We start from the raw sequence: 23,666 nt of genomic DNA on the forward strand, positions 1-23,666 counted from the left end.
GGTACCGTATCACCTCATAATAAAAATGAGATGCTTAGTGAGGTTGTTTGAACTCTTTCTGTTGAAATGAAGAAGGATTAATTGAGTAAAACACTCATGCAACTCATTTAACAGTAGGTTCCAAGAGTGAAAAACTAAGCTAAGAGTGAATAACTACCTCGAGACGTAAGAGATAAAAAAAATATGTTTTCTGCCTTTGTGTAAGTGTTCTTAAACACAAGAATGCTGGTATTCTTAAGGGACCATCCTCTTAAAGATGAGAGAATACTATTTTGGAAGTAATGCAGTACAGTGAAGTTGGTCGGGTTACCTTGAATTGGAGGTTATGCATTTTGCTACGCTCCTAGCCAATGTTTCGATTGCATCTGTTTTTGCCACGAGTATTCACAGCTCTGTGTGCCAAATGCATTGTTTTGAGCAGCGGTCTTATAATTAACGTGAATTAATATTGCTCAATGTTTAATTAGCTATGTGCCTGTGTTGATTATAAAATCAGGCTGCATAACAATGGTAGACAGGAATGGGTAGGAAGGCAAACTGGCAAACACATATTTAGAAGATCCAGGCTCTAGCATTTATTTTCTTGCAGCACACAGATACAGTAAGTGGTTTTTTTGGCTCTAGTATTACAGTAAGTAATATTGGGGTTGAGTAAAGCAGTGTTTCTAAACCTGGTTCTCGGGGACCCCCAGATGGTCCACGTTTCTGCTCCCTCCCAACTCCCAAGCAGAAACGTGGACTCTCTGGCAGGGAGCTGGGAGGGATCAAAATTATGGACTGTCTGGGGGTCCCCGAGGACCGGGTTGAGTAACAGTGGAGTAAAGGACGCATGTCAGGGGTTCATGTTTTTCTTATCAGTTGTGTATTTATGGCTACAAAGGTCTGCTTCAGGCTGCTTTGTCTGCGCCGGACCAGTCGAGCGGCCCGGTGATAACATTATCTGTTTCCCGCATTGCTCTCGGTGAACGTCATTTTTATTAGCGAGCTCTTCCGTCACCCGTCTCCCCAGACTTGAAGTTCCTGTTTACACAGCCATTTTCTGCGGTCTCGCTCTTTGAAGTGATTCGGTGTTTTTATTACAGGGTTTATGAAAACACGGGACAGCGCCATGCGTTTCTGCGAGGCGGCTTAGCTGCGGATAGGCTTACAGCTCGCCAGTGGATGAGTAATTGGTGCTCGAGGGCTGTCCTGCAGGCCTCGCCGGCATCTTCCCTTCTTCCAGCCTATTGATTCTACGCACAGCTTCCTATCGCGTTCTTATCTCCAGCTGTCTGCTCTCTCGGAGCTGATGGCTGCCGTAGTTGTAACGGCCTGACCCTCTGACCCCTGGGGCTCATTCCACGCACGTGTGCACTTTACATTCCTGGCCGTCCCTAATCTCTAAGGGCCTTCGGCTCTGCATCCTGTTGCTCACTGTGCTTTCCTCTCTTGGCATCTTTCACTCACTTATCCCATCTGGAGCAGGACAGGTGTAACTGGGTCCTACAGATTGGTCTGGCTCTCTTTCTCGGACCTGTCAGTCAGCCTCTCCTACACTCAGAGGGCACAGCCCTGGCGCAGTTTTGTCCCACAAGATACAAACAACATTAATGTAATCCCAATGGTACAAAAATGTCCCTCAGAGTCCATTTTTGTACCTTAAATTAGATGAAAAGGTACAGCTAGGGTACAATTGGCAGACCCTTGAGGGTGCAGCCCCAATGACAAGTAATTGTACAATTGGTACTTTTTCTCTGACAGTGCACAACAGAATTGGCCTTATTCCAATACGTCATATTTTTCGTGAAGCCAAAATAAGTAGATTTAGGGTTCTGTATTTTGCCTGTTCTTTGCTGCGTAGGGAGTGCTGGGGTAGTTTAAAATCATCGCCGGATGATTGAGTTCCAGTTAAAAAGTTAACATTCAGAATTTCTCAGCTAAGAGGATTTGTTAAGGAAACCGTGTCTAAGATTATGTTTTGCATATTGAGGTTTTTATGAATAAATCAAAACCACTGGATGTTTGATTATGTCGGCTGTCAAATGTAGTCAAAGCCGCTGTGGGTTTTTGACCTTGAGAAACAAAATGAATAAGCGTTTGGTGTAAGATTATGAGCAACGCAACGGCTTTTTAAATGCAGTATTATCTGTGTTGTCACCAATGAGCCGAGGAAACTCAGTGCTGACTGACTGTAATAAGTAACAGAGAAACTACTCGTATTTCCTCGGTTTGATCATGTTGAATTGATGCCTGGATGCCAAGTGCTTAGTTTAATGGAAACATGAGGGCTGTTACTAGGTAGCTAGAAATGCTATAATAATTATGAAGTCTGCACCACTTACTGGTCATTTCTGTAGAACACAGTGTAAAAGGATCATTAACTTCCCATGAAAATCTTTGACTTCATCTGGCTGCAAGCCTGTTTTCCCCTGCTGTTATATGCTAACTGCACTGGCCGTGGCAAAGGTTGGATGCAGTATCCATTGCTATAGCAGCAAATAAATTTATCCATTTTCCGTTATTTTGTTGGTATTTTAATTACTTCTGATAATTTTATTCGTAGGAGTTTGTTTTTTTGATGATACAGCTACACTATATGGACAACAGTACTGGGACACCTGGCCATTACACTTACAGGAATTATCATGAAATCCCATTATAATTCCATAGGCATCAATATGGAGTTGATCCCTTCCTTAGCAGCTATAACAGCCGCCACTCTCCTGGGAAGGCTTTCCACAAGATTTTTGAGTGTGTCTATAAGAATTTTTGCCCATTCATCCGGAAGAGCATTTGTGAGGTCAGGCACTAATGTTGGACGTGAAGGCCTGGCTCACAATCTCTGTTCTAGTTCATCCCTAAAGTGTTTGATGGGGTTGAGGTCAGCGCTCTGTGCAGACCAGTCAAGTTCTTCCACACCAAACTCACTCAACAATGTCTTTATGGCCCTTGCTTTGTGCACTGGGGTGCAGTCATGCTAAAACAGAAAAGGTCCTTCCCCAAACCGTTCCTATGAAGTTGGAAGCAGAAAAATGTCCAAAATGTCTTGGTAGGCTGATGCATTAAGAGTTCCTTTCCCTGGAACTAAGGGATTAGATGAAACACCTGAATTCATTGAGTTCATTCGTGTCCCAATACCTTTGTCTATGTATATATTGTTATTTGTATATTAAGTACACATGTGCTTAGTTCTGGATCCCATATACTGCACAAAATTCATTTGGGGAAAAATATTGTAATAGTGTATTACTTATTTACTTTATTTATTACTGAATTTAAAAAGAAAATGCTTGTATCCACGCCCTGGATGGGCAGGAAAAACAACCCAATTAGTTTAAAAAATACCATAAAATGCTTGAATACTGACCAGAAATCGTAGCAACTCACTATTTCATATTGTGATTTAAAGCTTATACTGCTACAGAATTATGTCATTGTGTTTTTTTTTTTGTGGAAATTTTGTGGAAACTGTGTCTCCTTTAATCTTTTCTAGATGGATTTTCTGCATTTGCAAATGTTGAGCCTTTTTCGAGGGTTTTTGCCATATGGATTTGGGTTCCTTTCCCCGCCTTAGTGCTGCTGAATCACAGTGAATCGGCCCATTCAGCGCTACCTCTAATGGCGACTGTACCTTCTGGTGGGATTCGGCCGAATACAGTGGCCCAGGTAGCTGCTCGGTGAAGCTTAGGGTTGATCTAGTACTTGATCTAGTAATGATGAAGATGGCAGGCCTGTGATGTAGCGTTGCTCTTTCTTGTATGGCGTGCAGTTTGCGTCTCTATGTTGATGTTCTACTGAGACGATGTTACACCAAAAAGCCCAACCTACTTCTGGAGATTACAGAAATCAGATTTTGCTTACAAAGTAAAGTGGAGCTCACACCGAAATGCGACTGATGAAAGAGGCCTTGTACTGTATGCAGGGGAACCACAACTGTAATTAATCTTTTCTTTCAGCAAACATCGTGCTAAAAAAATGAAGAAACAAACCATGCGGGTAAAGTTCCCCTTTCTCCAAACTGTCCTCTCTATTTCTTATGTTTGTCATCTTGCTTTAGTAACTGTATTATGGCGAGAAAATGGCTGACCCACGATCTCATGTCATTCATCCTGCACCCTGGTTCTGTCATTGGCTGTCAGGGAGATGCTTATCCAGAGCAATAATTCATCAGTTTATTGTTTTGTTATCGTTCATGTTCTTCTTAAAGCATAAAGAAGGAAAAGACCTGCACTATTTCTCAGACTGGATGATAACATTAACTCTGACATTGAGTGTCTGTAGGGGCATGTTGTGGTCTAAATAATTTTTCAATTATATTTATTCGGACTGTTTGGTTCTGACCCTGCCGCATGATGACTAACAGCATAGCTGAACAAATCCTGCTGTTCTGTGTTCGAGCCAAAATGATTAATATTTGAAGGCAGTGAAATTTAGAGTTTATGACTTCAGACACAAATACAGTGCAGTGGGGCTTGGAGGCCACCTAAATGCAGTGAGCAGAAGCTTGTGATCCAGCTTTGTTCAAGGTCAATGTAAAAATCTTCTGTCCGGAGCTACAGCTTAGTGGCTTGTGATTTTCTGGGCATATTCAACAGCTACAGAGCCACTTGACAATCAGTGGAGGAAGTCGGTCAGCAAAAATAAGCTTTAAATCTCTGCATAATTAAAGCATGGAGGCTAAAAAAAAAATATGGGGCCAAAGGTCAAGTAGGTTCTGTCTTTTGATATAACGATAAATGTTATCACATGTTCCACTCTATGGTCAAGAAAAATTGTATTGGCAGGAGAGTCATAACTTTCCTTTCTGCATAATCAATGTATTTATTGGCATGTCTCTGCACACCACAATAGAAATGTATTTTATAGAAATACATTTATGGAGAAATTGGGAATCTTATCTTTTTACATCAACTGAATATTGCATACAAAACCCGAATTATGATACATTATCAGTCATTTGTCATTATCCCTTTTTTTTACATTGTGTTTGTAACTCAACGAACTTAATTTTACAGCACATAATATATTATTGTCTGAAATCTGCCAGAAATTTCTCTGATGAAAATCCCTCTTAACAGCCTTAATTCTTACTGTCATTATAGCTCTCCTCCCAGGGGGATTTGGGTTAAGGGGCATGTCCCATATGTTGAATCTGAGATCAAACTGCTGGCATGGTTCGCATTATGACTGATATATGGTTGTAATTAGGGTGACGATGCTTAAGGTATTGATTTCAGGGTGAAGAAGGCAGGTCTGCTTTTACATGTTGCCTGTAATCTTCCCTTTCGCAATTAAATTTAAAGATCAACCAGGATAGCTGCAGCATTTGGTTCTCTGAACTCAGCTTAAGGATTGATCAGCCACAGCAGTGTTTAATTCTTATGTGAATTTTTGTACGTTATATGTGTATGTTTATCTGCATATGTGTCAGTAACCCTATCTATCTTATGTCTATCTTATGTCCATCACCTTCTTCTAATTTTATGTTTGTTTTTGTGCCGCACTTCTTTAGCAATGAAGACGACTGTAAAAGGTCAGAGGAGCTCATACCTAAATAAATGATTCCAAACTATTATTAGTTTTTTTCATCTTTATAAAAAATTCAAACGTTCTTAATTTTGTTCAGCAAAGTCCACACTTCAGAGAGTATATGGACTGTGCTTGGTTTACGATGGTTCCACTTACAATATTTTGACTTTGCAATGGTGTGATAATGAGGCACATTCAGTAGTTAACTTTGAATTTGTATCTGTTCTTCTATCAGCGATATACCATAATGTGCTTCCTGTTGATGCTGGGCGATGGCAGCGTTCATGCCGACACGCATTCAGCCTTTGTAGCGACTGCAAGTATAAACGTCTCATGGTGTTTGACGCTGTCTCCTGTCTTTTCTGTTTGAACAGATGAACTTCTATTTATTTATTTACAGTACTTTCTCAATTACTGGTATTTAGTTAGTTACTGTCATTATTTATTTGCTTTTTCAATGATAGTACTTATTTGTTTACTTAATTTATCATGTGACATTCACATTCGACAGTATTTCCAGTTAGGATGGATTCATCAGAACGTAACCCCACCTGTAATCCGAGGGCTACCTGTAATCTTATTACGTTAAATACATTAAATCAGGTAGCATGGGTGCCTGAGTGCTTGTCGGCGTTTGAATTATGTCCCCAGATGTGTGTGTGTGCACGTGTGCATGCGTGTGTGTGTGCATGTGTGTGCGTGTGTGCATGTGCATGTGTGTGTCTGTGTGTGTGTGTACATGTTCATGCATGTGAGTGTGTGTTTATCTGTGTGCGTGTGTGTATGTTTATGTGTGTGTGTGTGTGTGTGTGTGTGTGTGTGTGTACATCCTGTGACAGACTGTCATCACATCCTGGGTGTCCCTCATCTTGTACCCTGTGCTTCCTGGAATAGGTTCCAGTTTCACCATGACCCTGTACTGGATCAGCAGTCATGGAAGATGGATGGAAGTAAATAAAATTCTTGCACATATTTTACGATGCACGAGGCATGGCTGGCCTTGTGTTTACCCTTGCACTGTACTGTGTCACTGCGGTGTAAACACGGGAAGGTGCAGGGACAGAATTCCCTGCTGTAGCTGTTTATCCCCCTCCTGCTTTCCGGAACCCTAACCCTCCCCTGCATTGACGGCTCAGCACTGGTCTTTATGCGGCAGGTAGGATTTACAGCCCAGTTTAGCTACCAAGGGCAGTTCAATTCGCAGGAGGGGAGAGTTCCCACAAACACTCGTCTGTAAGCTTAAACAGAAACAGAATAAAAATTTCACTGGCTTTGGCTGCAGTTACTGGCCCTAATTGGCCTTAAATCTTGCATACTATATATTTTTTTAGGCTTATATTTCTCATAGTACTGTCTCTGCAAATTCCTCTTTGGTCATTTAGTTTTTATAGTGTGTAGTTTTATAGTTTATCACGAATTGTAGCAGAAATAGCTATATTGTTAATTTCTCCAGTTTTTTTTGTTAACTGGGTGTTTTTTTAATCAGTTTAATTACATAATTTTAGCTTTTTTGATGTTTTCTTATAGCTTAACTGCTGCCATTAGTACTGCCCATAGTGTGAAAAATGAGCTGGTCTGCCATGTACATCTATATATCGGCAACCTGGTGTGTGTTTGTGAATCTGGAGGCGTAATTAGTTTTTATTTTCCACATACATGTACATAATTATACATCTACAGTTATATGTGTACATTTATGTGCTCAGCCAGGCTCAACCCTTTACCATCACGCTTGCATTTGGCCCAAATCCATATGTGTCTAATCCAGGTTGTAGAGGCTCATTAGAACTAAAGTGTTATTAACTTTGGGCCTCGGTCCTGCATCCTTCGGAGGGGAGTGGAGGGAAAGAGCAAGTGGCAGAGACTCCCAGCGGACCTGGGACACGGCCGAGAATTCGCCGCTCAGACTTATAAACATACACATGGAAATACTTTCTTAATTCCTGCTCGTCCAGTGGCACCCTAATGGTTTTTCTTCTGTCCTTTTCCTCTTCCACTACTTCAGATCAGATGCACAGTGGTAATTATGTTGTTACATAAGAAATGTAACTGTTTACTCGCAAATAAGAACCTTTTCAGACTTTTAGTTCGTACTGTCCTTTCCGCCGGTATTTCCCCAGCAGTGTGTCATGCTGTGTCCTCTAAACCCCAGAAGGCCTGGCAGGGATGGGTCACGCTGCCCAGCGAAAGCAGCCAAGCATGGTCTGCTCTCTATGGGTGGGTATACTGGGAGCAAGGTTTGTGGGTCCTTTCAGTCTCCCAGAGTTGGTCTATAGAAGTAAAGCCCCCACAGTGGGCTCTTACTTAGAGGGACTGGCGAGAGCAGGCAGCTCCCTTTGATGGACACCCCCCGCCCCCCCCAGTCACCGCATTGTCTCGCTTATTCATGCGTTGTGGCCGCTTGTTAAATCTTTTCAAACATTCCTTCTGCAAAGCCCTCTAATCTGGGTATGCGGGCAGTGAATGGGCGCCAGAACTGAGACATTCTTCTTGGCTTATTCACCTCTTCCTGCTAATGTGGTAAACAGCCCAACGGGTTCCCCCCTAGATTTCGTTTGCTGCCAGACGGACATTTTTCACCCTATGACCCCAGGTGACGCTGAACATCCTTATTCCCAAAACTCCGCTGCAGGCTACGCGAGGCAGAGATAAATTCTGAAAAAGCTTCCCGGAATGTGTAAAAATGATGTTAGGAGTAGATTGCATTGAAATAGCTGACTGGATCTTTTATCTTATGCTTTTATCACCGACAGATTAGGGCCCCCAGCCTCCTAGTGTTTCCAACACCTACTTCAGCAGAATGAGTGTGAAGTATCAGAGTTGTACAGATACACAGCTCTTGAAAAAAATTGAAACTTTTTGTTTCACTCATTTCTCAATTTTTGTGTGTGCGTCTGTGAATAACATATATTTTGCAAACTGCAGCCTGGTTCTTCTCTGTTTCTCCTTAATGAAGGGCTTCTTCCTTGCTTTATGGGACTTCGGTCTTGCTTCTAGGCCTGATGTGAACTGTCCCAGCAGCGCACTTCACACCTGCACTTAATGCTTCCCATTCCTTTGACGGTCATTTGATGTCATCCTCCTATTCATGAGAAACTGTCAGATAAGTTGACGTTAATTTCTGGTGTTACAAAGTTGCTACCGCCCTTTACCCGGCTGGTTTCCGGTCGTTCCCAATGTCTCCTGCTTCACCTTATTCCCGCGTGCTGCTGCCTTAGAAACATGAGCCTGGAAGCAGCCTGCTGTGTAGCCCTCTGAGAGCAGGATCAGGATTAAACCAGGATTTAAAAATGCTGCTTTTTTTAGTATGGAGTGGTCTCTTAATTTTTTCCCGAGCTTTGTAAACACCAATCAATTCGAGGTGATGGAGAGCTCACCTCTCCTTTACTACCATGACACAATGTTTGTCAGCATTTCAAGTTCACAATCAGGCAGCTATCTACCTGAAAATGTTTTCTTAGAGTGTCCTACAGTTACACATGGCTCTCGATTCATCGAATCGATACTTTAGCTTTGTTGTACGACAGCTGTCATGTAGCTGTGCTTGTGTTCAAGTGCCGTACTGTGTATTAGGCTGTAGAAAAGCCCAATGGAAAGATCTGGATTCCCGAACATTTTTGCTCTGTGTTGGAAAAAAATAAGCACAAAAATTGGTAATCTCTACAGTACTTTAAGTGTAAATAATAAACACATAAATAAAAACATTTTTCTAACCCCATCTCAATATATACTCAGATATTATCTCAAATTTTGAAGTCAACAAGAGCTTTTGACTAAAACAAGTTTATTTTTTGTGGTAAGAAATAATACATTGTGAAGTCTGTTTTTGAGTGGGTGATGTGGAAGGTCACCTCTCTGTTCGTTTATCTCTTTCAGAAACCCATCACCCATAAATATCCTTAAACGGGCATGTGTATGTGTGTGTGTGTGTGTGTGTGTGTGTGTGTGTGTGTGTGTGTGTGTGTGTGTGTGTGTGTGTGTGTGAAGCCAGTCACGGGGCCTTATGTGAGAATGTAAATGGCTCTCTGTAAAACATGCACACCGAAATACTCATTTGGCTCTTTCAATAGCTTTTCCACTCTATCTTTGGTCTGTAATGTGTAGCTGAAAGAGACAGTTCAGTTTTCATAGGTGTCCTACACAAGAATTGTCTGTCATCGGGATCAACTTAATAGGTTGATATACTTTGTTTGTCTAGACATGTTTTTTTTCGGTTGATATGCATTGACAATGTTCTGTAATGGAATGGTGCTTTTAAGCCCAAGCTTAATTGTTTTATTAATTTTAATTGGAAATACACCTCTCCTTATGGAAGTGAGTGTGTCCTTGTTTGGGTGAAAAAGAGACAGGGCGTGGATTCCCGGAGTGACCTGCGTTTTCTCTGGGGGCTCCCAATGTAATTCAGGCAAATTGCCCCTCCTCCAGCAGTGTATGTAACTGAACAATGGTGCATTGTGGGCCAAGTCTTGGCTGTGTCGCGAAAGCAGGGTCATGGTCAGAGCAGCTCGGGAGAATGGGCTGGGGCTGTCTGCAGGAGGGACTGTGACTGGGAGACAGAACAGCTCTGGGCAACTGGGCGGGGCTAGGGGTGGGGCTAGAGGGCGGGGCTAGGGGTGGGGCTAGAGGGCGGGGCTAGGGGTGGGGCTAGGGGCGGAACCAGGCTGGGCGGCAGAGTACTTACTGCACAAATGTACATGCAATCAATGCTACGGTGCCATTTTTATAAGCAGAGCATTAGCTATATGAAACTATGAATTAATTCAGACTTTTAACACATTTGATTTCGGACATGATCACCAACACCAGAAAAGGGAATGCCAGAATATCAACAATATTCCATATTTATAAATCCTTGGAAACAAAACTTCAATACAAATGGAATACATGTTCTTCATTAAATGTTTAATGTCTGCCAAAATGTAAGGGTCAAGTTAGAGATCACTATGTCACCTCCCAGCATTAGAACACATTAGCATGTTAGCATAGCATATTATCTTACTGGACGCCAGGGAGTAGGTGCTCTCAAGACTGTAGACGTGACCCTACCAGAAGTTTCAGTTTTTGTTACATCTGCATATTTCATTGCTTGATTAACTGTGTGTCTGTGATGTCTTGGATATTTTTCAGTCTTATTTTTTTTTGAAAACTGAATTCAAATGAAAATCCCCCATGATCCAGTTTCCCACATCCCTGGCCAAAGTATACGGTAATATTATATTTTAGCATCTGTCGCCAAGTGAATGTTTTCATTAGAAGCCACGGGATGTCATAGGTTCAGTCTGGATCAGTCCGAGTGATTCTTGTTTGGACACTGGGAGCTTGTAGAGGACAGCTAGCCTACCTTGTAAAAGCCGTCTTTCCCACAGAAAATGTGGAGGAAAAGATGTGTGGCTGTGTGGAAACTCTGGTCAGACATCGGTGATGAGTACTGTGATTAATCAACTGGTTTCTCCATCACGCGAATGAATCGGTGGAGGGAACCTTGTGCTGTATTGTAACCTATTTCCTCTACATACGGAATCTGAAATGCTACCTGCCCTCCCCCCTATTCTGGACTAAACAAATGTCCTGGAAGCTGATACATGTGAAAGGAAAGGAGTATTTGTGGGTGGCAGGTTTTTTATCTTTCTAGTGGAGGTTTTTATGGTTTTCATATCATTTAGAAACAGTATATTTGTAGAGTAGGGTACAATATACCTCTAAATCAGTGTTTTCCAATCCGCTCCTCGGGGACCCACAGTTGGTTCACATTTTTGCTCCCTTTGAGCTCCCTGACAGACAGTGCACATTTTTGCTCCCTTCGAGCTCACATGGATTGGTGGGTCCCTGAGGACAAAGATTGGGAAACAGTGCTCTGTATCATGGACTGTGTCTCAAAGGCAGTGCGACTGAATTGATTTTCCATCTCAAATTGTCTAGTAAAAAATGTTATTCTCTATATTTTTGTCATAGAATTCCACAGCTCAGCTTTTTTAGCAAAGATGGAACGATCTGCCAATGGCATGTTGTGTTTTGCCTTGCTTTGTGGGTCATTTTTATGTTTGTAGTTTGGGCCGTGCACCTACCTGCCAGCTTTCTGCAAAGGGTTTTCTCTAAAAGTTTCCTACAGTTTTAGGCTAGGTCACACCATCCCTGTCATGTCAGTCGTAATTGTATGGTGGGCACGGGTTCCGGTGGGCTCCTGGTGCTGTTGGGGCATTTTAGGGTCATCTTGTACCCTGCAACGATCTAAGAAACAGGTCTGGAAATCATACTGATACCCCGGACCAGGGTCTTGACTTAGTTTCCCCCGTGGTGAACTGTTAATACGAGAGATTGACGTGCTTGATGATTTGGTAGCTGGAGTAGGACTCACCCAGTCATCTTTAAAGATACCATCCCAAGTTCAGTGCAGTCATGTGATCATGTCATGTGATCCCTTATTTACTTTTGCCGAAAGTTCCTCTCTTGGATGATACACAACAGTCTCTTAGCTTCTTAATTGGAAATGGCAGGTGGTTCAGGCAGTTGTCAGGAAACTTGTACGGCCCGTTTTGTGTCGAGGGCTCGTCAGTCTGGCTGCACATCAAAGCGCACCCTTTGGACTTCAGCTGGCGGCATGGTTGATGAGCCCTCTGTGTTCTGTTCTGCTGGAGCCCCCCCGCATCCGCAATTCTCTGACCAGCTTGTGTCGGACCACATTGTTGTGATTCTCCCTGTGAGTCAAAGTATGTCTTAGGGGGGATATTTATATTTTTCATAAAGGTTCCAGAACACTCTGATTTTCCGGGTGGGGCCACGTTTCATTGTGAATCTGTCAGGCATCACACGGCGATCCCTATGCCCTCCGTGCACATGTGGGTGACATTAAGGGGGAAGGGGGGCACGGGCTAATTGGAATGCCAGGTGGGAGTTTGGCCACAAAGCAGTCAGACGGGGAGCATGCCGGGGAGCAGAGCCCCTCAGGGGCTGACATGACTGAGAGGTCACATGATCAGCTGGTACCAAAGCACTGGTAGGTTTCTGGTGAGGGGACAGTTATACATAAAGCGAGTTGTTACTTCATTACTGCTTTGATGAAATTTGTGTTTTTGCTGAAACAACATTCAGTCAGGGAAGGATTTCTAAAGTACTAATGAGCAGCAGGTTCTACTCCCTGTTTATAAGTGTGTATGATTATCAGTGCTTGGGTTGAGCTGCTTCATTTGCTTCATGATATACAATGTAAAACTGCCCGTAACTGTTCTGAACTGTTTTCTGAGTAAGGATAGATAGATTACATAATGCAGTAAACATTTAGATGACATCCTCATGCTGTTTGTGGGAATGCTGACCTTCTTGATAAGGTTCTAATTCTGTGCACACGCCCCCACCCCCCCTTTGGGGGGGGGGGGGGGTGAGAGAGAGAGGCTTCATCCCCAGGTCTTAGGTTTTGCTTTGAGGCTGCATATCCAGGAACTTAGCTGCTGTTTTGTGGACTAAACTTACAATAAGCAACCTGCTGATGTTTGTCTTTCAAGTATAATGATATCATGTGACCTGTAGAAAATGCAGCTCAGGAAGCAGAATCCAGGCGTCCTTTCAAGCTGATCTGTTTGTGTTGTTTTCTTTTGAATTCCTACGTTTATTTTCCATTTATGTCATTAATAGCTTTTATTGAAGCTCTTCTCCATTATATTTTATTAATGCATGTAAGCTTGGCTTTTTAAAGTGCTGTCTAAAAATGTCTTGTGTGGATTAAAGGACCGGCTAGAGACGATTAATGACTCATTATTCATATTCACTTAATGTCACTGTTTTACTTTCAGCGACCTGCAAGGCATTTATTTGATTATTGTAATGTAGCCAGGATGTAGCCAGGGATTAAGGAAATTATAAGGTTTAATAAAGACAGATAGAAGAAATGTTTGTAACTGACTGCAAGTAGAGTCTTGTTCTCCTGTTTTTTTTCTAGTGTAGATGAAGTTTATTCATATAAAATGTTTTATAAGCTTCTATATCCACAATGTTTCACATTCGGTAAGCAATTTAATAGCACACAGTGCTTGAAGTGGGCCAGTACTCACCAGTACGTAGTACCAGCGCCTCTTTGTCTCGGCAGAGTACCAGGAATCTTTCCTCTGTACTGACACTGAATAACAAGGAGAGTTCTGACACCCCCCCCCTACAAGCTTTGGTAAAGAGCTCCTGTCATACATTTTCATCTTTAAGCTGATTTTGTTTTGGTACAAACGGGATAAAGTGCAAAACCTGGCCCCATTAAATGTGATAGGACGTGTCCTGGTGTGCTGCCGGTTGGGTCTGGTATGTGGTCCATCTCTGCTCCCAGTAAGCTCCATGGAATACTGTGTTAGGAGCTCGTGCAAGCACTGGGCTTGGGGGGAGGGGGCATGCAAATCTCACAGAAGTTAAACGATGACAAAGCAACCGAGCTTATGCCAGCTGGTGACAAACCTGTAATCTCACTGGGGTTCTGTGCAGATGCCTTACTGGAGGACAGTGAGGCTGGCCGGGGCAACCCAGTGCCAGCATGGAAAGCATGAAGAGTCAATGGTGGTGCATGAGAAAGGCGGCTCTGTGCCGCACTGCACGCAGGAGCTGCCGCCTGAACTGGGCGGCTGCAGCTGGTCATTGGAAGATAGCAGTGCCATTCTCTAATTCAGTGTTTCTCAAACCACTCCGTGGGGACCCCCCCAGACGGTCCACGTTTTTCCTCTCTCCCAATTCCTTGGGAGTTGGGAGGGAGCAAAAATGTGGGCTGTCTGGCAGGGAATTGGGAGAGTGCAAAAAAACGCGGACCGTCCGGGGGTCCCTGAGGTTTTAAACGCAGAGCAACGTTTCAGCTCCGCTTCTCAACTGTAAGATAATACATTTTATTGTTTTCTTAATTAAATATAGCTTTAAATTAAACGCTGTTGAAAATATTGTTTATTTTTTCAGTGTTAAGCTGTGAGCTCATGACTTACATTTCCACCTGTTGGGTATCTCAGTCTGGTATCTCCATCATCCAGTGCTCAGAATCACCTTACATTGTCCACTCCTTGCAGTTGGAGGTTTGTCTGTGGGTAACTCCATAACAGAGTCAGCCGGGAGGAAGGCTAAGGGCAGGGATTAGGCGGGGGTTTGGGCAGGGGAGATGGGCTGCAGTCCCTCGAGTTTTTTTTTTTGGGGAGATATAATTGGCCGAGTTGCTATCAGCTGGGGCCTTGTTTAACACAAGTCAGCCAATCACAGACTCGCAGAGACAGCCAGGAGAGGAATGTACAGCCTGCCAGCTTTGTGCTCGTCCAATGGGAGCAGGAAACCATCAAAACATGTGATCCACGGCATGTTGCTGCTTCCTGGGTCAGGCTCAGGGTACGGCTGAAGAGACATTCCTCAATGTTCAAGACAAACAGCCTTCAAATGAGCCTCTGCATATTTTTACACATTTTTATAAAGGGCAGTGAAGCCAAAGATCTGGTCGATTTCCTCACATAAGCCACAAACCTTTTCTTGCTTTAGGCTGCTTTCCTAAACGTAGATCTTTTTTTCCTCACAAAAGATCGTTTTTGCTGTCAAAACATTTGATGTTTGCTGCCCATATGTTTTTGATGTTAAATTATGTGCAATACACTCCTATAGTCTAGAGCAATAACCTCAAATGTTAATAATGCCTTCACAATTTGATCATTTAAAAAGTATTGACTGCATTACAATGCACTAAAATAACCTTCAGAATTATATATATGAAGTGCACGTTACGGATTTTGCTCATACAGTGAACCGACATGCATTACAGTAGCATCAACAAAAACGTTTCAGACTATTACGAAGGAGAGCGAAATGTGTTTTGATTTACGTCTTTTTTTTTTATTTTTGGTCTGCTGCCTCAGTAAAAGAGGATAAAACGTATGTGGGGACGAAGGGAAGCAGGGGGTTTATGGTAACATTAAGATCAGCAGTGCTGGATAATTCCTGGGCCCCTGAGAAATCCCTCAAAGGGTGTGCTAAAATTCATCTCGGGGAGATTAATTACAGCTCAGAGCCCGAATCCAAGTCAAACGTTTAATTCACCACAGACTGTGGAAAAAAAGGTGATGTGGTCTAAATCCAGTGAAGGCTGTGTTTGCCTATGAAACAAATATTGCTTATTTTAAATGAGTAAAGGTTTCCCCGAGTGGAGGGAACCGGCCCTCTCTGCAGCAGATCACGAACCATTTATCAACGTTGCTGTTCTGTTTAATTAACGTTTATGGTACGCTCCTTATCGGTGTCTCTGCGTCTGTTAGTGAAGAATGTTTGAGACAGGGATGTGAGGCTTCGTGTCTTCAGGAGGCCTGCTGGATTGGGGATTGCAGATTCCCATGGACACATCTGGAGATTTCTCCTGAACCAGGGCACTGTTTTACAAACAGTTGGCTTCAAACCCCCAGATGTCCTTCGGAATTTGTTATTTTGATAAATCTAAAGTATTTAATCGACTCAGATGGGTTACCTTCTAAATATGTGATCTGCTTTCTTGTTTTATGTTTTCTTGGGTGGTATAGAATTTGGGACAGTGTGGATAAATAGAGCTATGGAATTCATCCTTCAAACTCTCAGGCTTATGACAATAAGAACTAAGTGAAATCTGCACTGCAATTTAATAAATTATACAGCCTCGGAAAAAATTAAGAGACCACGCTATATTTGTAAAGAAATCTGCATTTTAAAATCCTGGTTTAATCGTGATTCTGCTGGCATACACTGCGCCGCAAGTTGCGTCCAGGTTCAAAATGTCTAAGACAGCAATATACAAGAATAAGGTGAAGAAGGAGACACTGGGAATGACCAGAAACCAGCCAGGTAGAGAGCAGAAGCGACTTTCTAATGCCAGAGATGACCATTAACTTATCTGACAGTTTCTCATGAATTGTAGGATGACATCAAGTGACCTTCAAAAGGAACGGGAACCATTAAGTTCAGGTGTGAAGTGCACTGCTAGGACAGTCCGTATCAGGCTCCTAGAAGCAGGATTTAAGTCCCATAAAGCAAGGAAGAAGCCCTTCATTAATGAGAAGGAACCAGACTGCAAATTATATAATAATATAATATATTATTCACAGACCCATAAACTGAGAAATGAGTGAAACAAAGAATTGCTGTCTTTTTTTCTGTGACTGTATCTGAATGAAAATTAATATGGAAGGAACTGAATCAGCTGTAGTTTTTGGCTAAAAAACAGCTCTTTGTGGCTGCAATCACCGCATGTCAGCCAGAACTCAACATAATACTGATTTTGTGTTAAATATAGATGAATTCTGTGTATTGCTTTTTAAATTTGTCTTTGAATTCACCAAAATTACACATCATAAAGTAATTATACATTTATTACTGTAGTGAAGACAGACTAAGTAAGAAATTTAAGGGCATGTGTTCCTGCTTATGAAAGGCTAATAATTTTCGGCTCATTATGTGTTTTTATCCTGAAATTGCTCAGTGCTGAGGACGCCGATTGGGTTTTCCATTTGCCTCCAACACTGTAAGAATGTATTCTTTCCCCCAGCTGTGCAGATTGAGTTAAGAAGGTGATTATGGAGTTATTGATGATGGTCGACCTGCGTGACTCTCGTTTCCCCCTGGTGTTGCGTGACGACTTTGGGGGAGCTCGCTTTGGTGACAGTAATCCGGCTTGTCTGCGGCCTCAAGCCCCATCGATCATTCTCTGTGCGGGGAGCTGGCCGGTGCCCTGTGACAGCATCCAGGCAAACTCTTCTCCTTTCCTGAATTTAGAAAAAATAGCCAGACCCTTCCCGGAAGGAACTGTGATGTCCCCACGCTAAAATAGAACAAACAAAAATATCCCAGAGGCAGCCTGAATCTAAGGGCTCTGCACTGCTCAGGAAAGGAAAATCCATTTGCTTTTCTTTTTTTTTTTCTTGCCGCCTGTATGTCCCAGTTAATCACACTCTCCATACCCACGGCATTGAAACACCCATTTAACCAGCTCTGATTCTGGTGGGGCTGCCAGTTTGCCAGCTCTCTGAGACAGAACTGTGGATGGCTGCCTGGGTTTTCCCACACTTAGGAATAGCTGTTTATGAATAGTTGCCAAATAGCCCTGACATGAAGGAAAAGCAGCTATGATGTACCAGACTGCTCAGTGCCACTCGTAGCAAAAGGTTTGGCTTGTAATACTGGAATATACCATAGACTTTGACTTATAGCCATCCCTGCATCCATCATAATTAAGGAGCCAGACTGATTGTTAAAGCATAGGAAGGTGTATTTTAATCCGCTTCCAAGCTTGAGGCTTAATTAAAAATTCCTTTGACCACAGTCCCCCTCGGCCTGGATCCGGCAGTTTGCGGCTGGGGGGAGTTCTGCCCGCAGTTGCAGTGGCTTGGCCACAAGTCTGTCTTTGTTTTCTTTGGTAACATCCACATGGGGCAATTTTGGGGTCAAAAAGCAGACACTGGGGGTCATATTTCCCGATTCTTATGTTTCTTGTGTTTTTCTGCCAGAATCTCCCCTGAAACGCTTATACTGGGTCAGAATGACGTTTATCGGCCGGATAACGACGAGCTTTTCTATTTCATTTGGAATCTGAGACGGCTTGTTTCTGCTGTACTTCTGTGCGAGTTTTTGCATTGTCCTTTATGCTAAGCCAGACACTTATTTGTTAGATGTTCCTAAGGTATTTCATGTGAGTTCATGTGTGACAAATAGCTTTGGTCATCTGTTTATTAATCATTTCGGTTGGCAGTTTCTTGCACTTGATAGTTAGTCAGGCAGTTTGTTGAATGTTTCACCGGGGGAAGGGGCTCCGGTGTCTGGTGATGGCATGGTCTCAGTCAGGACTGACTGGCTCCTGGCTCTGTGAATGGGGGGCATTAGTCCCACCTGTTTTCAGGCACAGCTGTTTCCTGCTGGGAGCGAAGGCCTTGGGCCTGCATGGACACAACATGGAGCAAACAGGAACTGTGCCTCGGAGCTCTGGTCACACTGCTTCTCAAACACAATGCACCAGAGAGCTGCTCCATGCAGCCTGCATACTCTGGCACACAATGGAAAAAGCCAAGTTCGGCAGTCTAGAAGTTAAGGGGTCACGTTGGAACAAAGAGGCAGGCACATGAGAGACACCATTATTTCAAGAAAATGAAACCTTGTCCTTGCCGCTGTTATTCTTTCCCCCTGCAAAGTGTATTCTTTGTCTTCATGATGACTACAATTGAAACACAATACCTCAGTTGTCTGTCTTGTTTTTTCGAGGTATAATTAGGTTCCTTAACTTAGAATTCCCTGTTTGCAATTTGCATCAACCAGAGACCATTTTTTTTGTTTTGTCTTTAACAATGGGTGTTGAGCTTGATTTTCTCTAAGTACAACTCAGAATTTCTTTCCGTTTTATGCCTAAAAATAATAGAAGCTTTATTGCACTGTCAAGAGTCTGAGAGACTTCATGAATTTTAGGGTGCAGGGAGCAAAATGAATTCTCTTTTTATTTATAAAAGGCTAAATTTTAAGGCACGTTCAGCCCCTGAGGCTACGAGTAGCTATAAACAGGCATATTAGCTGTCAACAGGCAAATTCCTCTATCTACGATGAAATTCACTCATGGGTGGGTGTGGGGTCAATCGCGGGGTCCAAATTCAATTGTATTTCAATCCGGACTTGGTCCAGAATATGCTGGTTTTTTATCTTTCTGTGCCAAAGTACAACGTGCTAAGCTAACAACTTGTAAAATCGCTGTTTTTCCTTTACTCCTACAGGGTGAATCAGTGAAGTATTTCTTAGACAATCTCGACCGTATTGGGCAGCTGGTAAGTTATGGTCACTTTCTGATTCAGTCAGTTTGTCCTGTCTGTCAGGAACACTGTGGACCTCACAATGTCCAGTATCGCAGTTGCTTCTAGTTTCTAATATCTTGTGTGTGTTACTGTTGGGCCACACTGAAATTATTCAAAGAAAAACATCCATTGTATGTCTAACACATCTGTATTTAATCAAACGCTGCTCTTAAAAACAGAAAGCATGTGAAAGATAACACACAATTTAATTTTTAAATTTGTCAGCTAAAAACAACACGATTAATAATAACACTGAGCTACCCAAATTTAGAATTTAAGCAACTGACGTTGAGGACTCTTGTATAATAAATCATTATTTAAATCAGATCAAAACAGATCAAAACAGACCAAGTTACAACAAGGTATTGGCTTCGCTTTGTGGGGATTGATTTTTAAAATAAAAAACTAAATAACGTCATATGACCGTTAACTGGATTTACCTTTCAAATACATTCTGGGTGCCAGTCAGTCACCCAGCTGCATTTTTAGAAAATAAAAAACAAACGATATTTAGCCAGTTAATTCCAAAAGATTCACACCGAAAACTGCAAACTGGAGCCAAAAAGTGTTGCAGTGCTCTTTTTAAGGTCATAGTCATAATTTGAACTTTTTGTATTACCCTGTCACTCAAACACATAAAACGTAAACTCAACCATATATATACAGCACTGTGCAAAAGTGTTAGGCAGTCAAAAGAAATGTTTAAAGTTCTTTATCTGGGTATTGTGTGTATATTTGCTCAGAACAAAAACACAATCTAGCATTAGAGCATATGCAAATCTAAAAACTACGAATACAAATTTCTTCTGTTCTTCAGAAAGTTACTGATATCTAGTTGGATGGCTAGATGAACACCACTTCAGTTCCCAAACCTCTCTTCAGGGGCATCTCAGCCATTCCATGTGTTTATTAAATTTCACCACCAGATCTCTTAATTCATTAATTTAATTAGTTAAAATGGTCAATGAGATTAGCTGTACAAGGTGTGCTTGTGGTCATGTCCAAAAGTACATGGGTGTATCGGATGGTTCCTGCAAACTGGGGTGATTTTAGCAGAGGCTTTGAAATGGTTAAGCTGACACACTTTGACAAGCATGATATCAAACTTTTACACCAACATGAAAATCATTTAAACGTCAGTTTCTTTAGCTGCGTAAGACTTTGGCACAATATTGAAAATATTAAAACATCTAAACATTTAGACAACTTGATATGCTGCTGAAAAATAAATTTGATTAATTTTTCATTCATATTGAAGACTCCTGGATTATATACTACCATTTAACCTTCAATTTTCATTCATATTCCATAATTGTTTGAAGGGTTTATTTTTCATTCATTGTATGAGTACTACAAAATCTCTAGTGCTTTCCTCCTGCATCACTCTGGTATCTCTTTCTTCTGGCTTTCAGAATTATCTTCCAAGCAGACAGGACATCTTGCTGGCGAGGAAAGCTACCAAAGGGATTGTGGAACATGACTTTATCATCAAGAAGATCCCCTTCAAGATGGTAGATGTGGGTGGCCAGCGATCCCAGCGGCAGAAGTGGTTCCACTGCTTTGATAGTATCACCTCCATCCTCTTCATGGTGTCCTCCAGCGAGTATGACCAACTTCTGATGGAGGACAGGCGAACCAACCGGCTAGTGGAGTCCATGAACATCTTCGAAACCATTGTCAATAACAAGCTCTTCACTGATGTTTCCATCATCCTCTTCCTCAACAAAATGGACCTGTTGGTAGAGAAAGTGAAGAAGGTTAACATCTGTAAGTACTTCCCTGACTTCAAAGGGGACCCCCACCGGCTTGAAGAGGTGCAGACCTACTTGGTGCAATGTTTCAACCGCAAGAGGAGGAATCGCAGTAAGCCCCTATACCATCACTTCACCACAGCCATTGATACAGAGAACATTCGCTTTGTGTTTCATGCTGTCAAGGATACAATACTGCAAGAGAACCTTAGAGACATAATGTTATAATGAGTCTTTCTACAGGGGTTCAGTTCACTGCAAACGTGCCTTAACAATGGCACTTCTTCCCATTCAGAGAAGCCGAAATGCTACTTAAAGACTTTTGGAACTTCAGACTATGCACTGATGTCTCTCTGTTAGACTCGCACACTGCCAGCATTGAATCTGGAGCTGTTCTTTCTGTGTGCCACAAGCTATTCTGGCAGGATCGCTGTTTAAGTTTTATGAAATTAAGCTAGTTTTCCCACTGGTGAATCTCCGGAACATCTGTCATGTTCATGACTAACAATGATCTGATAGTCAAGTACTTCCTAATGTGACAGCACTGTAAATATGTGATGTAAATGTGATGATCTTCGCTCCAGGTCAGATGGTTTCATTCTCCTCAGATAGCTATGGTCATTCTTATTTTTGTAAATGGTATGATGCAGAAAATGCTGTATTTAGACAGCATTCTGTCTCTTCAGGAGAGGAATTTCAGTTTACACTAACGCTGACTGAGATGAGACGATATTAACAAGTGTGAATGGAGACTGACTATGAATCTTTGCCTTTAACAGCATCTGATTAAAAAGAGATCTCTGATTTGGAGCAGATTTGGTTTGGATTGCCTGTAAAGTAAGACTTTCTGTAAATCTTTCAGCATGATGAATACTGCGGTGCGTTAAACTGCTAAACTCAATTTATGATTTGCACAATGGCTTTCCACATCCGAAATATCCACACACTTATTCTGACCAAAGCATCATAACCTATATGAACAGAATTTATAATATATACAGGAGTGAAAGATGGAACGATACATCTAAAGTGTTGCATTTTCCATTGCTTTTAATGTGTGCATGTATATATCTGTAATTTTTGTGTCCTTTTTAAATTTTTGAGCCATGTCTGTCAGATTGGAACAGAAACAGAATTCCTAGTTGGTAATTTTTTTGATTGTATGACATTGTTACTGTGCCAATAGAACCTTTTAATTCCCATTTATATTGATTGTAAATGTTTATCAATATACACTGCTCAGAACGCTTTGAAAGGGAATTCGATTACAACTTCTTCAGATTTTTTGTCATATGCATTCCAGATTCCTACAATAAATCAGAGGTGATATATAAGCATATTTGTGAGGAATAAAAGTCTTTAAACCACTGCAAATAACATTTATCTAATAATTAGTCTTGTAACATCTGAAAATAAAGTTGAGAAAACAAAAATATGTAACAGCTAAATTCATTAAAATGCAATCCAAGGTGTCAGGAAATACATTTCTGTGCATATGCTCTAAATACATAATATATTTTTTTAGTTTTTATTTTTACTTTTGGATTTATTTATTGAATATATTCATTCATTACTCTGTGTGTCACACTGAGTCACTTGGCAGACAGTTGGAACAATCGCAAGACACCGTCTGTTTGTCATACAGAATGCTAAGCCCTCTAGAGGATGATTCATGATTATTGTGTAGTAAGTGGTTTTTAATGGACAAGATAAGGAAAAAAGTTTCTTGAAATAGCACAGACATTCTTCTCTGGCTCAAACTGTCCAGTAAGCAGTATTGGAGAAGAAAGATACATTTTTTCCATGCACCTTCAAAACAGTTTTTTCCAAATTATATATTTTAGAATATTTTTTTTTCTAAATAATCTACAAAACTTACTTGCCACTTGTCAGGTTGCCAGGTAAGAGGTATTCCATCCCCCTTCTTATTCCAGTGAGCTGACTGGCCGAAGCAGTGAATACACAGAGCGGAGATACAGAACCAGAATTTCAATGCCATCTTGGTTTAGGAAAAAGTCAGGCACAACTTTCAGTAGCAACAGATCGAGCAGGAAACTGGTCAGACTCCATATCCAGTCCCTTGGAGTGATACTTGAAGAACAACTACAAGGTAAAGAACCAAACGAACCATCTGAACACTCATAATCGGTGGCTTCACTGAAACAATAAAGTTTCAGATGTTTCTAAGCTTGTTCTTATCTGAATGGTGTGGGCTATCTCTGACCTTTTTAAGTCCGGTGGTAATTAGGTTAGTCACACTTTTGGTGTTTTGTCTTCATGATTTAGCTGAGGTCCTTTGTGTAAGGGCTAACCTGAAGAGAACTTGGACTTGAACCTGCTATCCCTGGGTGACAGTGGTGGTGTTTACACGTTATTTTGAAAGTAGGAGGTGTGTGTTGAACTATCACTGAAAATAATTCCTGATTCCTGGAGCCGTGGCAATAAAGCTGCAGAAAGACGGAACTTTCTCCGGCGGGGTGGATGTTGTCTCATCCTCCGTCCGGATTCCTCTTCAGTGAAGTTCAGCATCAGCACTCAGTCATCTTCTCTCTACAGCATCCTCCAACAACCATCCTCCGATAGACATGTGGATGGACACATCTTTGAATGAAGAATT

The 23,666-nt window shown here is 41.8% G+C and overlaps 1 protein-coding gene across 1 annotated transcript in view; it reads left to right on the forward strand.

The window, feature by feature from the left end:
- Positions 1-22,482, forward strand: part of LOC125742404 (guanine nucleotide-binding protein subunit alpha-12) — a 37,770-nt gene extending 15,288 nt beyond the window's left edge. The window contains exons 3-4 of the mRNA XM_049014394.1: positions 19,221-19,271; positions 20,711-22,482. Coding sequence (XP_048870351.1) covers positions 19,221-19,271; positions 20,711-21,277 — 618 coding nt within the window. The 3' untranslated portion in view covers positions 21,278-22,482. The remainder of the gene's footprint in view (positions 1-19,220; positions 19,272-20,710) is intronic.
- The last annotated feature ends 1,184 nt before the right edge of the window (positions 22,483-23,666 follow it).

This window comes from Brienomyrus brachyistius, chromosome 5 (assembly GCF_023856365.1).
Source record: "Brienomyrus brachyistius isolate T26 chromosome 5, BBRACH_0.4, whole genome shotgun sequence".
Taxonomy (NCBI): Eukaryota; Metazoa; Chordata; class Actinopteri; order Osteoglossiformes; family Mormyridae; genus Brienomyrus; species Brienomyrus brachyistius.